The 14,070-nt window shown below is 37.9% G+C and overlaps 1 protein-coding gene across 1 annotated transcript in view; it reads left to right on the top strand.

The window, feature by feature from the left end:
- The window catches only part of TOMM70 (translocase of outer mitochondrial membrane 70), a 31,396-nt gene extending 18,282 nt beyond the window's left edge, over positions 1–13,114 (top strand). The window contains exons 6-12 of the mRNA XM_054044867.1: positions 742–949; positions 4,222–4,356; positions 5,282–5,389; positions 6,131–6,247; positions 6,884–6,981; positions 7,632–7,754; positions 9,838–13,114. Coding sequence (XP_053900842.1) covers positions 742–949; positions 4,222–4,356; positions 5,282–5,389; positions 6,131–6,247; positions 6,884–6,981; positions 7,632–7,754; positions 9,838–9,991 — 943 coding nt within the window. The 3' untranslated portion in view covers positions 9,992–13,114. The remainder of the gene's footprint in view (positions 1–741; positions 950–4,221; positions 4,357–5,281; positions 5,390–6,130; positions 6,248–6,883; positions 6,982–7,631; positions 7,755–9,837) is intronic.
- The last annotated feature ends 956 nt before the right edge of the window (positions 13,115–14,070 follow it).

Here is a 14,070-nt window from a genome sequence, read left to right as displayed (position 1 = left end):
GAGGTGCTTGTGTACTTTACTGTTTTGCATTAGAGTTATTGTTGGATCACGTCTTCACCCTCAATAAGGAAACTATTGCAAGCAGCATTATGAGCTTCCTAGAGCAAGTTGGGGGAAACTAGTTAATGGATTTTTTTTACTTCTGTGAAAATGTTTTGATTCAAAGGCACACAGTTGAGCAGATACCGCTGTTTAAAGTATGATTTTTTCCACCAAATCCTCTTCAAAATATAAAAATTGATGTGTTAATTTAGCTGAGGTTATAAAAATGTTAAAGTTGAAAAGCACTACTGTTAATATTTTATTTCCTGATCTATATCCCCTGCCTACTCTCCCTGGTTTCAGGCAGAGGTTATGATTGCCCTGATGACGTAAGCAGAAGACTTCATAATAGCACTAGGGCCAAACAGAGTCCTAGTGTAAGGACAGTTGTTCCTTGACCAAAGATCATCCCCTGCCAAACTAAAGAAGTGGATTTTGAGGGCTGGAGTGGATTCTCTTTCCCCCACAGATGTAACTTGCGCATTTTCCTCCAAACTAATTTGTTTACAATGGCCCTCATTCAGGAAACCTTCTAAGCATGTTTGTAACTTTACTCGCGGTGCCAATATCTCTAATTGTTAGAAGTGATAGTGTAGCAAACTTGCTATCTATTGTGATCAAGAAATCTGAATTCCTAGTGAAACATTCACATTGAAAATTTTTTTTATGTATTTTAACTGTTCTACACTTAATTTGCAGCTCTGGATATTTAAAGGCAAAGCAGTATATGGAAGAAGAAAACTATGATAAAATCATCAGCGAGAGCACAAAAGAAATTGACGTTAAAGGCAAATATATGGCAGAAGCTTTGCTGTTGCGAGCCACTTTCTATCTGCTTATTGGCAATGCAAATGCTGCCAAACCTGATCTAGATCAGGTCATCAGTATGGAAGATGCTAATGTAAAGGTAAGAAATCTTAAAACACTCAGATTTTACTTTGCATGGATTCTACAGAAAAAGTGTGAACGCTTGCAAAACAGTTCAATATTTTCAAATTCCCTGGCAATTTAATGGAAGATGTTTAGCTTTTTTCTAGGGCTGTCGATTAAGCGCAGTTAACTCGTGCAATTAACTCCAAAAATTAATCATGATTAGAAAATTAATTGCAATTAATCGTAGTTTTAATTGCACTGTTAAACAATAGAATACCAATTGAAATTTATTAAATATTTTTGGCTGTTTTCCTACATTTTCAAATATATTGATTTCAATTACAACACAATATAAAGTGTACAATGCTCACTTCATATTATTATTTTTTATTACAAATATTTGCACTGCAAACATGATAAACAAAAGAAATAGTATTTTTCAATTCACCTCAGAGAAATACTGTAGTGCAACCTCTTTATTGTGAAAGTGCAACTTATAAATGTGTGTGTGTGTGTATATATATATATATTTATATTTTTTGGTTATATAACTGCACTCAGAAACAAAACGGTGTAAAACTTTCGAGCCTACAAATTGACTCAGTTCAACTTCTTTCTCAGCCAATCGTTAAGACAAACAAGTTTGTGTACATTTATGGGAGATAATTGTACAAGCTTCTTATTTACAATGTCACCTGAAAGTGAGAACAGGCATTTGCATGGCACTTTTGTAGCCGGCATGGCAAGGTATTTACGTGCCAGATATGCTAAACATTCGTATGCCCCTTCATACTTCAGCCACCGTTCTAGAGGACATGCTTCCTTGCTGATGACCCTCGTTAAAAAATGTGTTAATTACATTTGTGACTGGACTCCTTGGGGGAGAGTTGTATGTCTCCTGCTCTGTTTTTTACCACATTCTGCCATATATTTCATGTTATAGCAGTCTCAGATGATGACCCATCAAATGTTGTTCATTTTAAGAACACTTTCACTGCAAATTTGACAAAATGCAAAGAAGATACCAATGTGAGATTTCTAAAGATAGCTGCAGTAGGTTTAAGAATCTGAAGTTCCTTCCAAAATCTGAGAGGGACGAGGTGTGGAGAATGCTTTCAGAAGTCTTAAAAGAGCAACAGTCCCATGCGGAAACTACAGAATCCAAACCACTAAAAAAGAAAATCAACCTTTTGCTGGTGGCATCTGACTCAGATGATGAAAATGAACATGCGTTGGTCTGCACTGCTTTGGATAGTTATTGAGTAGAACCCGTCGTCAGTATGGACGCATGTCTCCTGGAATGGTGGTTGAAGCATGAAGGGACATATGAATCTTTAGCTCATCTGACATAAATACCTTGCAACGCCAGCTACAACAATGCTGTGCGAACACCTGTTCTCACTTTCATTGTAAACAAGAAGCGGGCAGCATTATCTCCTCCACATGTAAACAAACTTGTTTGTCTGAGCGATTGGCTGAACAAGAAGTAGGACTGAGTGGACTTGTAGGCTCTAAAACTTTACATTGTTTTAATTTTGAATACAGTTATTTTTTGTGAATAATTATACTCTTGTTAAGTTCAGCTTTCATGATAAAGAGATTGCACTACAGTACTTGTATGAGGTGAATTGAACATTTTTTGGGTTTTTTTTTTTGTTTTTTACAGTGCAAATATTTGTAATAAAAAATAAATACAAAATGAGCACTGTGCACTTTGTATTCTGTGTTGTAATTGAAATCAATACATTTGAAAATGTGGAAAACATCCAAAAATATTTAAATAAATGGTATTCTATTATTGTTTAACAGCACGATTCATCGCTATTAATATTTTAAATCATGCAATGAATTGCAATTAATTTTTTTAATCGCTTGACAGCCCTACTTTTTTCACCCCTTTGCCTAATTATTCGTAGTGTGCTTATTATCAATGGGTGGATATTTTCATTGCAATGTGATTGGCATGCTTAAGAGTATGTCTACAGTGCACGCTTTTTTCGGCAGCTTGTAGATTAATATTGAGGTAGCCTCCCAAGCACAGGTATAAAGAGCAGTGTTCAAGGTGAGTCCTGGCTTAGGCAAGTAGAGTAAAGACATGGCTGAAGGGTGTGGGGATATACTAGACTACATACTCTTACACAGCTCTCTACTCGCCCAAGCCGGGCCTCCCCGTTTGCACTGCTACTTCTAGCAGTGTATTGTCCCGCTGCTGAATCCCTTCCCCACTGGCAGCGGAGAAAGGCTCCGCATGCTCCCCGTTGCTGGAGCCCTTCCCTACTGCAATGAAAGGCTCTGGCAGAGCTGCTGAAGCTTTCCCCATTGCCTCCCCTCTGCCAGAACCTTTCACTGGCCTGTAGCTACACACCGCCGTATGGATGCAGCTTGCTTTTCACTGCAGCGTGTAGCTCCAGGGACACTACTTGCCACTGCCCGGGGTGTGGAGTGTAGACATTACCCAAGAAAGCTCAGTATCAATTAGCTTTACAGTAGTGTGGAAAGGTCTTTGTCTTCACATGTCTGCCATGTGTTCATCTCACAGGTGGAATCACTTATAAAATGGTCGTGTTGGGCTCTCTCTAACTAAAAGCAGATCATGGGATCACGTTCACTGCTAGGTCTTATCTGTATTGGTGGTTATCTTAGTTTCTTTGTAAACTGTAGGAGACATTAAAATATAAATACAGAAAAATAATTGACATGATTGTTAAATCACCTCCTAATTGTCGACCCGTTTACATATGAGAAGAAAAAAAGTGACCTTAGAATAGTAAGCTCAGATTGGTAAATCCCTAATATCCTGTGCAGAATGACTAAGGGACAGAATCTCCATTTAGAAAATAAAGAAGAAACAAGAAGGGTTTGCCTGGGCTGAATGATGAAAATTAGAGAACAGATAGGATTTGAAGTCAGTAAGGTAAGGTACTTGTTAGGTGTGAACAACTTAATTCATAAGTAAAACAGTAGCTCAATTGGTTTTTGCACACTAAACTGCTATGAAAATGGCTGCTGTTTTTGGTAGATATGTCCCTTACACTTACAAGACATAGATCAGAAAGAAGTAAATTAAGTCAAGGAGGAAGCCTGGGTTGACTTGGTATGAAATGCCCCTTGCACGTAATTGTATTAATGCTTTTAAACTTTATGTAGCACAATTTACTACTGCTTAGAATGAATGAAAAACAAATTTATGTTTTGTCATGGGAGTGACCAATGAAATGAAAAGTTGTCCATTAACATTATTGTAACTAAAAATCTTCAGACCAACATCTAATATTTAAAAATAAAAATGTTTGAACTATTTTATAGCTCCGTGCTAATGCCCTGATCAAACGAGGTAGTATGTATATGCAGCAGCAACAGCCTATGCTGTCCACTCAAGATTTTAACATGGCGGCTGATATTGATCCTCAGAATGCAGATGTTTACCACCACAGAGGACAGGTAAGAGCTGTATTGCACAGAGCTTTACCTAATTTTTTAAGTTTAAATATTTGATTAGCTTGAACTAAAGGAAAAATACAGAACAAAGATTAATAAATTGTTCTACACACTTGATATAACTGTGAAATGGCAAAAACTGTGAATTCTGACAATAATAAGCTTACACCATAACATTAAATCCACTAGAAATAGAAGGGAATAAGTGCATATGTATATGGTAATAGTTAACTACATAGGCAAAACTCACTAAGACTAAATGGTTCTGTTCACGAGTTAGATCACATTTTTTGTTTGTTTAATACAGAATGTGGATCTGAACTGTTGAAATAATTTAGCATTGCTTACCTTGATCATGCTAAACAAGAAACCCAGCTCTTTATTACTTATGAGAGGAATGAAACGTCTGCGTAACTTAACTTAGGAAACATAAAATAAATGCCTGGCGAATGAAAAGGAAGAATTTGAACTTGGTTAATTTTGTGTTAGAAGATATTTTAAAACATAAGTTTAGAGAACTAAGATTATATTGTTAACCTCCAGATAATCCATTAGTATCAAATGAAGTGAAGTCAAGTGGCTTTGGAAAACAAAGCAGAGAGCATGTGTAACATGAAAACCCACAAAATCTGTGCCAAAGGATTACGGCAGATAACCAGCATCAGAAATCAGAAAAAGGAGGTGCAGACCTATAGGCTGTATGCTTATATTTGAACAGTTGTGAATGCAACCAAAGTTCAATTCTTTGTCAGCTATTTGGTACATTCAGTGCCAGGGACTTTCCTGAAGATCATGTAGGGTTTACGCTACAATTCTAAGACTGAACAAAAAACCTCTTCATATCACTAACTAGTACAACATAGAAATCCTGTTTAAGCATATAAAACACAGATTAAACGCAGAATTAGGATTTATTCTCTCTCTTTAGCTGAAAATCCTTCTTGACCAAGTTGAAGAGGCTGTGGAAGACTTTGATGAATGTATTCGATTACGACCAGATTCTGCCTTGGCACAAGCACAGAAATGTTTTGCATTGGTAAGTGCTGTCCTATAATTTTTGTGTCTGTGCTTTTACTGTTTTCACTGAACTTGTCCAGGTTTATTTTGATGTTTTGGTTTCCTATTTTCATTTTAAATGAATTGAAAAATCATGCATCAATATATCTTGCAATCCTTTGACATCAGATTCAAGAACTAATACAGAAAACTTTTTAGTCAGCCTGGGAGTATTTGTTCATTTGGCCAATTCTTATCAATTTTTCTGTATTTGGGCAAGTACCTCATATCTTATTATATCAATATTTTTAAAAGTAGCCATTTATTAACATCCCGTAATAAAGCAATACCATTTTTTTCTCATTAATCACATCAAATACAGCTGTTCTTTACTAATGCAGCTGGAAAAAACAAGACAGTCTTCTAGAAAGGGAAAGTATCTATTTCAAGCAAGTGGATATTCCACCCATATTAGAGACTTTGCAGGGAAGAGCTGGCATAATGGGAGTAGGAAGGGATCCAAACCTTCTGGAGGGAGGGAGGGAGGCTGCTGGTGACTACCATGCCTCCCCATCTTACGCAAGGTCCATGCCACTGGATGGTTGGAAGTGTGGCCAACTCCTACAGACACTGACTTAGCAGAATGTAGGCACGCGTACCACTTTGTGTAATTTTTTGTAATGGTATTAGATTTCATTTAACTCTCTCTCTCTCAGGAGGCTGATTTCCTGTCCTGGCTACTTATTTTGTTTTCTTATGTTTTTATTCTGTTCTTTAATAGTATCGCCAAGCCTATACTGGAAATAATCCTTTACAAGTTCAAGCAGCTATGAAAGGCTTTGAGGATGTCATTAAAATATTTCCAAGGTGTGCTGAAGGTTATGCGCTCTATGCTCAGGTGTGTTTGATCTTAACTCTGTTATAAACTAATTGTTTTTATATGAGTAAAATAGAATGTGCCCTAAGCAAATAGAATTTGGCACAGTTGTGTTAAGTACACTTGTTTATGTGGTTTCCATTGTAAGAAAGTATGACTGGAATGAACAGTCAGTTGACTTTAAGTTATCTGAATGCATTCACTGGTACTCTGACTTCAGATGGGTAATGCAGGTGGGGTCCAGAATAGAGTTCCTATTATGTTTGTGTGTTTTCAGCAGCAGAAGTTACTGAAGACTAGAATTCTTAAGGATGGTGTATAGCTCACAACCTGAGACTCATGCTCAGTGGTTTATTGTTCCTCACACGCAGTATAATTAGAACAGGTCATTGTGGACCTGCCAATTACGCACATTGTGATCACCAATCTGTGCAGTTAAAGCTGTAAGGCATGTTTCTGAAAGGGCTGATGAACCAAAAGACCATAAATAGTGTTTTTTTGGAAATTAACAATGGTGATTAACTTGTGCATGTGCCTGCCCATACCTGTAATGAGACATCCAAGTTGGGAGGGAATGGCACCGACAGTGTTAAGTAGTTCTAGATTTGCTCTGTGTGTTGGTTATTCATTTTTTTTAAAGTATCTCTTCTCATGCAGGCATTAACAGATCAGCAGCAATTTGGTAAGGCTGATGAAATGTACGATAAATGTATTGACCTTGAGCCAGACAATGCTACTACATATGTTCATAAAGGGTATGTATTATTAAGTCACTATTGTCTCTGTTACAATTAAGGGACTGTCTTCATTTCTGAATAAGTCACTGTTTTCAGGTCTCATCACCTGATTACGTATATTTGCCTTAAAAGTTCAACCTAAGACTAATAGCTCTTCCCCTGAAAATACTTGAGTAATTTCAAATTTAGAAAAATAGTATTATAATTTGCTTTTTTTCAACTAAAATGTAAATCGAATTGAAATTTCAGTATGTTTTCCATTAACATGCATTCCGAAAGGCACATCTACTTGATATCAGTGTAAGAATGTTAGTTTACAAATCTTAAAACTTCTTTACGCAGTCAATAACCATTCTAAATTGGAGCTTTATGCTCCAAATTTTCATGTCGACAAAAACAATTTGTGGTTGATCCTCCTAATGGAAAGAGTTATATACACATGAAGAGGAGATAATTTCTCTTTGTTGTCCTTAAACTGCTGACAGTCTGTTATTTAAATGACTTTTGAAAGTGTCTTCATTTCATATATGAAGTGAAAATTATTGCCCACCCTGCATAAGGAACTTAACTATCTTTTTTATATGAGATATTCACTTTCCCCCAGATAGGCAGGACTATGTATGGAATATATAGAAATAAGTCTGGTCTGTAATTGTGTCTTTTTGCAGTTTACTTCAACTTCAGTGGAAGCAGGATCTAGACAAAGGCTTGGAGCTCATAAGCAAGGCCATCGAAATTGATAACAAATGTGATTTTGCATATGAAACTATGGGAACGATTGAAGTGCAAAGGTAACTTTTTAAAATATAACACTTTCATTTGCAGAGACTAAAGCTGTCAAGTTACCTTTGGAATTATAGTAATCCAGTAGGTTTCTCCACCACTCTTGAAAACTTCTTTGTATTGGAGGGTAGCTCTGAACAATGGGAAGCTGTGGGGCAGGACCCAGGAGTCCTGACTTGCCTAGTGTAACGTTTGGGGAAAATCCTCCCTTCTCCCTGACATTTCACCAGCTAGTGGCCCCATAAACTCCCCCAGTTCACCAGGAGTTTGTGCTAATGAGATAAGAATAGTGTCTGGAGTAAGCTCTTTTCTGTAATTGGCATAGTGCAGGTTTCACACACTGGATTCAAGGAATTGCTTTCCAGTCATGATTCAGCCTTTAACACTTGCATGCCGAGTGTGGGAGGAGCAAGTTAAATACAAGGGCCATCTTTTATAAAATTTTTGGTGGGCAGCTAGATCAGCTGAAGTTCAGGTGATAGGATTGTGTCAATTAGGGTGTAGTAATGTGGTGATGAAAGTTGTTTCTTAAAAATAACCTCTCCACACCCCTTGGTATGACCTTCAAAAAATCCACACCGAAGCCTCTGAAAAGTAAAAAAGACTGCTCTGATTAGTGAACTAAATACCCATCTACATGTCCCTTCTTGCTCTTTAAACTCATTTCACATCCATGACTAATAGGCATTCCCTGTGTTTCTGTTAAACCACAGTTCTGCAAGTAATATCTCTTGATGGGAGAGGACTTCTTAATCCATGCCCTTTTCCCCAAGGAGTTTGAGCAGACTAGGCGCCAGACACCCTGGCCCGACTAACTCTTCTTAGAGGTTGAGGGTTCTTTCACCTCTCTGGGACTATTTGCATGAAATTTCCAAAATACTCTAACTAAAAACTGAGCAATCAGATTGAAACAACTTGCAGAATATCTAGTCATAAACTTGGCAGCTAAGCCAGATACTCCTGGGGACCCCTTTGGTTGAGTTTTAGTAAAGAATCCTTGTCTCCCCTCTGACCAAGCCTATCAGTCTCATCCTCTGCCCTGTTTTTTTCTGTCTTCCCTTTTAAGCCTTGTCTAAGAATCAGTGTGTCTCAGTGGTAAGGGCACTTTGAGAGTCAGGAGATCTATGTTCTAGTCCCAACTGATCTATTGGCCTGCTGGGTGACACTGGCAAGTCACACTGGCTGGCTGTGCCTCAGTTTCCCCATCTGTAAAATGGGGATAATGATACTGACCTCCTTTGTAGTACTTTGAGATCTACTGATAGAAAGTGCTCTATAACAACTAGTATTACACCTGTGAAAATGTATTATGCTGGGAAAATGTGAAACAGTTTTGTTCGTAGTATGGACAAGGATAGTTAGCTGGCAACTGACTAGGTCCTCTTACTGTATTTTACCCGTTATCCCTTCCTCCAGCTATTTGAGTTTGTATCCCCTTTGCAATTCTTCCAAGTTCACAAACTGACTTGGTAAAGACAAAAGAATAGCATGTTGGAGTAAGTATTTTGGGTAGTGTGGATTCTGACGAACTTCACGATGTACCTGGCATCAAAAAAGCAGACAGTTGTATTTTTTTGCAGGGAATAATTTGTGAGCAGTTTTGTTTAGAATAATTAATCTGCATTACTTGAGCTGCCATCTTGACTAGAAGGCCACTACTAGGCTACTTCATTACAAGATCAATACAGTTGCTTTTATGGGCGACAGAGCCCATTTCTTCAAGAACATGGATTGAAAACTTCTCCCTGGCATCCCCATGTTGCCTGTGTCATCTCTAAACTTCCCCCTTTTTGGCATGTCATAGAGTCCACTGAAAGTTGTTCCTCCAGATGATGTAGCTGAGTAATAACAAAGCTAGTTAAATCTGTGCTGTCTTGCATCAATCATGGAAGGTTTTTGTCTGAAAACTTCAAAACATGACCTGTAAAACAAGTGCTTCCCTCCCCTGTGTTGCCTTTGGTTACCAAACTTGCTGCTGCGTTTCACTGGTGCAGTACCTATGGGTTGGTAAACTCTCTGGGAATAAAGGTTCTATAGAAATGTAAAATGTTACTTAGTGTCTTAATTTGATGATAATCTGGTTTATTTCAGAGGCAATCTGGATAAAGCCATTGAAATGTTCAACAAAGCTATTAACCTGGCCAAATCTGAAATGGAGATGGCCCACCTCTACTCACTCTGTGATGCTGCCTATGCCCAGACAGAAGTTGCAAAGAAATATGGACTGAAACCGCCAACATTGTAAAGAAGCAATGGGGGGAGGGAGAGAATGACCTTTTAAAAGAAAAGTTGCCCACTTCAACCTAGCCTTGAAGACACTGTTGCAAACGATGTTGAATGGTGGAACTTAGTTTTTTCCCGTTCGTGGTGTTGTCATTTGTTACATCTGTTAAATGTTTAGGTGTTGTGGGAGTGGCTGTTGAAGGAAGTATGCTGTGCTGCGACTTGTTCCCTATGCAGTGGAAACCTTATCAGCTGTTAAGGGAAATAAAACAAAGTTGCAAGGGAACAAAGGATATTTTGGCCATGCAAATAAAAACTTTAATTTTTGGGTGATGATGATGATGATGTGGTCGATTTTTGCTTTATCAAAATAGAATTTTACAGCATGTTTTCCTGTTGATTTTATAGTTGTTAATGGTGCTGTAAAATAGGTTTCTTTTATATGCAATTAATTTCTATGGGTTGACTTTAGTTTTGCAAAAACAAAACTTAATTTACAAAACTATTTAATTGTAGGGATTTTTTAAAAGCCAATAGATGTGAAGACAAGCCCTGTAAATACATCCAAGCATGCACAATCTTCCCTTACAACCTCTTCCACCCTCTGCATAACTACTTAGAAATAGTCCTGTGGCAGCTATGAAGAGGTTACTTTGGTAGTCCTTTCCCTCTCCCCAAAATGCACTTCTGTACTATATTTGAGAGCTATTTAAAAAAGCTTTCCACATAAAGCGTAGGTTATGCTGAAAAGGAAAACGCCCTTTCCTTCTACAGTTGTCCTCACTCTAATGCCAGTGGAAATTGTTAAAAAGTTTCCCAGTGCTTCTGAGAATTTTTCAAGAAACTGAATGTTCTGCTGAGACTGGAACTGCCAAGGTACGGTCGTGTCTGAGTTCAAACTTGGGACAGTTCAGACTTTTGGCCTAGATGTAACAGATAATATGGTGTTTAAATTTCAGCTCAAGAAATGCATACATCCTTGTTCTAGCCAAGTGTTTGTAAATACCCATGAGAGGATTGGATGAGCAAATGAACAAAGCTGTCTGAACTGCCCAATAATGGATTTGGAATCTTAATTTTCTTGTTGCTTAGAGCTCATATTTGCTAAAACGACAAATATTCTGTACAAATAACACAGTTGTTCAGTGAACAGCACGTTCTTTGATTGACTTTTTCTTAAAACACTAGTATAAACGAAGTCTTCCTATGGCTAGAAATTGTAAAGGGGACTGTAGATGCTGCTCATTACTCTTTGGAACCAAAGTCAGTCCATGATTGCCTCCCACTAGCTTCATGGGATGTAAGAAGCTCTTAATATCTTGCAGATGTTTATCTTGCAGCTCATCAAATTTCATAACTTTAGTTTTGGATCTTATCTCCACCCCCAACATATATGCAAATCTATGGTGACTTTCTAATCTATGTCACTTAAAGGAATGAGCTAAGCAAGTGCAAAACTAAAACTGCTAGCTCTGTCATCTAATGGAGCCAAGCTGTATTTTTTTACCTCAGCCTCCCTGTCTTTCCCCTTCCCTCCCAGCAATTGCTCTGAATAATGGGATGGAGGAGGACCTGGAGATATACTGGCTTAATCCTTCCATTTACACGATTCAGGAAGTCATTTGCTTCTGAACCAGTGGTATTGGTGTGGAATGAAAGCTGGTTGAAGACACACGCAGGATCAAAGGACACGGCATTAAAGAAGAGCACTGGGCTGCTTATGAAATTTTCAATCTGTGTTTCTATTAATCGAAAACAAAAACATGCCAGATCCTCAGAAACTACTCAGAAGCGTGACCGTATCCTTTTCTCCAGCAGGGTTTTTATTTGCATGGCCTTATCTACAACGGACAGTTATTTTTCCTGCTCCTTCTCTTCCTCCAAAAGATTAAGGGGAAAAAAAGCATGTGCTGCCTAATACTAGCATTCCACATCACGGGCTGTTGCTGCTCTTCAGATAGTTGAAACCGCACTGAAAGATGCATTTGTCTGTAATTTTTTTTTGTAAATGACTTATCACCTGTAAAGTCACCAAATAAATATTACATTCAAATATCTCTCTTTTACATAATAAGGCCAGGTTTTGGTGGAAAATTACTTACCTGCTAAGTGGAAGTTGTACAAATCTAGAATTGTGTTTTGTGTAAGCAAGGTTTCTGTGAATCGAGGAGGAACTGATTCTAACTAATGAATATTCAAAACTCCCTTTTGTCTTCTCCCCATTTCTCCTCCAAAAGAGAGTGGGATGAATAAACAACCCAACCTGTGACTCCTGTCATTTGCTTAGGCACAATGTTAAGAACTTAACATGAGGAAAGGCCATCCAATCTGTAGTGAGGAAACTGAGCAGTCTGCATTCCACTTACATGTATGCCGTCACATCCCTTCGCTGTGCAGTTTCTGCTCAGAATCCCAGTAATAGCATGCTGTAGGGATGACCATTAAGAATTGCCTTAAAGCCAGGAATGTAAACCAGCTTTTAAAAATTCCTATGTTTTCCATAGTTTATTTAAAACATAATCTAGGGAAAGTGAGCCACTGATTCTGCAGACCTCAGTGCAGACTTGGTGCACCAGGTACTGTGAGAAGCAGCTTCCCCACATGTTTCTGCCATGTAGCTTAATTCTGATTTTGTAAAATCCCTGCTATTCTAGTTCTTGCACAAAGAGTCTTAGAGAAGCATGCCAAATAGTTCACAAGGTGCATAAATGGCGATTAGGAAGAGATCATGCTTCATTTGTGACTTAAATCATCAGGATTTGAACCCAGATTCCAAAGATGAAAAACTAAGGCAGGCTTCCAAAACTAAATTGTAATTATTCAACAAGTGGTCTATATAGTCTATTGGACTGGTGAGTGAGAGCAGCTGAATCAGTAGGGATAGCTCGTCCCAGACCTCCCAACAGCGCTCATACCAGCTTTCCTGCCTTCTGTCTAAATGCAAGATATTGCCCTCTTTTCTGTCATTCCTAAAACTACTTTTTCCTGGCAGCTGAACTTTGGGGAATATGCTGATGCTGGTGGTTTTCTATATTTATAGAATTCTGATGCATATATGTATAATACAGCACCTTAATAAAGTATGTCTTTCATCAGCACAGATAATATTAATGACTGCTTTAACTATTAAATAGTGTAAGAATGGTGTGGGAAGGGTTTTTTTTTGATTGTGTGAAAAAACAAAAATACCCCAAATCCCCCCACATTGACTTCAAAAGGATATCAATGAGCCACATCAAGAGCTGATGTAAGAAGGTTGTCACCTGCTCATAACAGTGCGCTATATGTGAGCCTGAGCTATGACCATTTTGTGACCTCTGTCAAACTGACAAATGTTATTCCAGTTTGGATCTCTAGGAAAATTGTCCCTACCTAGATGTGAATTTTCTCTTCATCCTACCACCAGATGTAGATTGCACTTTACATTTGCAAAACTAAGAATCAGGCAATATAGAACCCTTCTTTTTTTTTTTTAAATCCTTCAAACATGAAAAATAAACTTTAAGTTACATTCTGCTGCACAGGAAGCAAAAAAAACCCCAAAACTTTATCCTCCTATCAGACACTAGTTTAAAAATTAAACAAATGGCTGATGTGTTTTATAAGTCATATATGCTGACCTGGGTTATCATCATGCTGAGGGTGGCAGACAGCAATCTAAGACAGGAGAGGCTTGGGGGATGGCTCCTTGCAGAAATTTATATTAAACTAGACTCAAAATGGTACATTGTTTGCTAAATCTTTTATATTTTTCAACTAATAAATCTTCATTTCATCTTATAGTCTGGTTTGGGGAATTCTTATGCAGCGTGTATACTTAATGAAAACAAGGTGCCGAAACTACTTTATTTTTGTATTTGAGAAGCGAGCTGCTGTGATTGCTATTAGAAGGGTCTGGTAAAGTGCAGCTACTGTAATGGTGCTTTTTTTTTGAGAGAGAGAGGCTACTGTAAACCCTGGAAATTGGAAAACAATGTCTCTTAGGCTCAGAGTTGGTAGCAGAAAAGACATTGTTCTATTGCAAAGGTATTTTAGCCACTTAAATTGCCAGTTTGTCATGATGAAGCATGTTACCAAAATTTGTCACTCATTTCAATGAGG

Source organism: Malaclemys terrapin, chromosome 1, assembly GCF_027887155.1.
Source record: "Malaclemys terrapin pileata isolate rMalTer1 chromosome 1, rMalTer1.hap1, whole genome shotgun sequence".
In the NCBI taxonomy this organism is placed as follows: Eukaryota; Metazoa; Chordata; order Testudines; family Emydidae; genus Malaclemys; species Malaclemys terrapin.
This window is presented reverse-complemented; position numbering and strand designations above follow the sequence as displayed.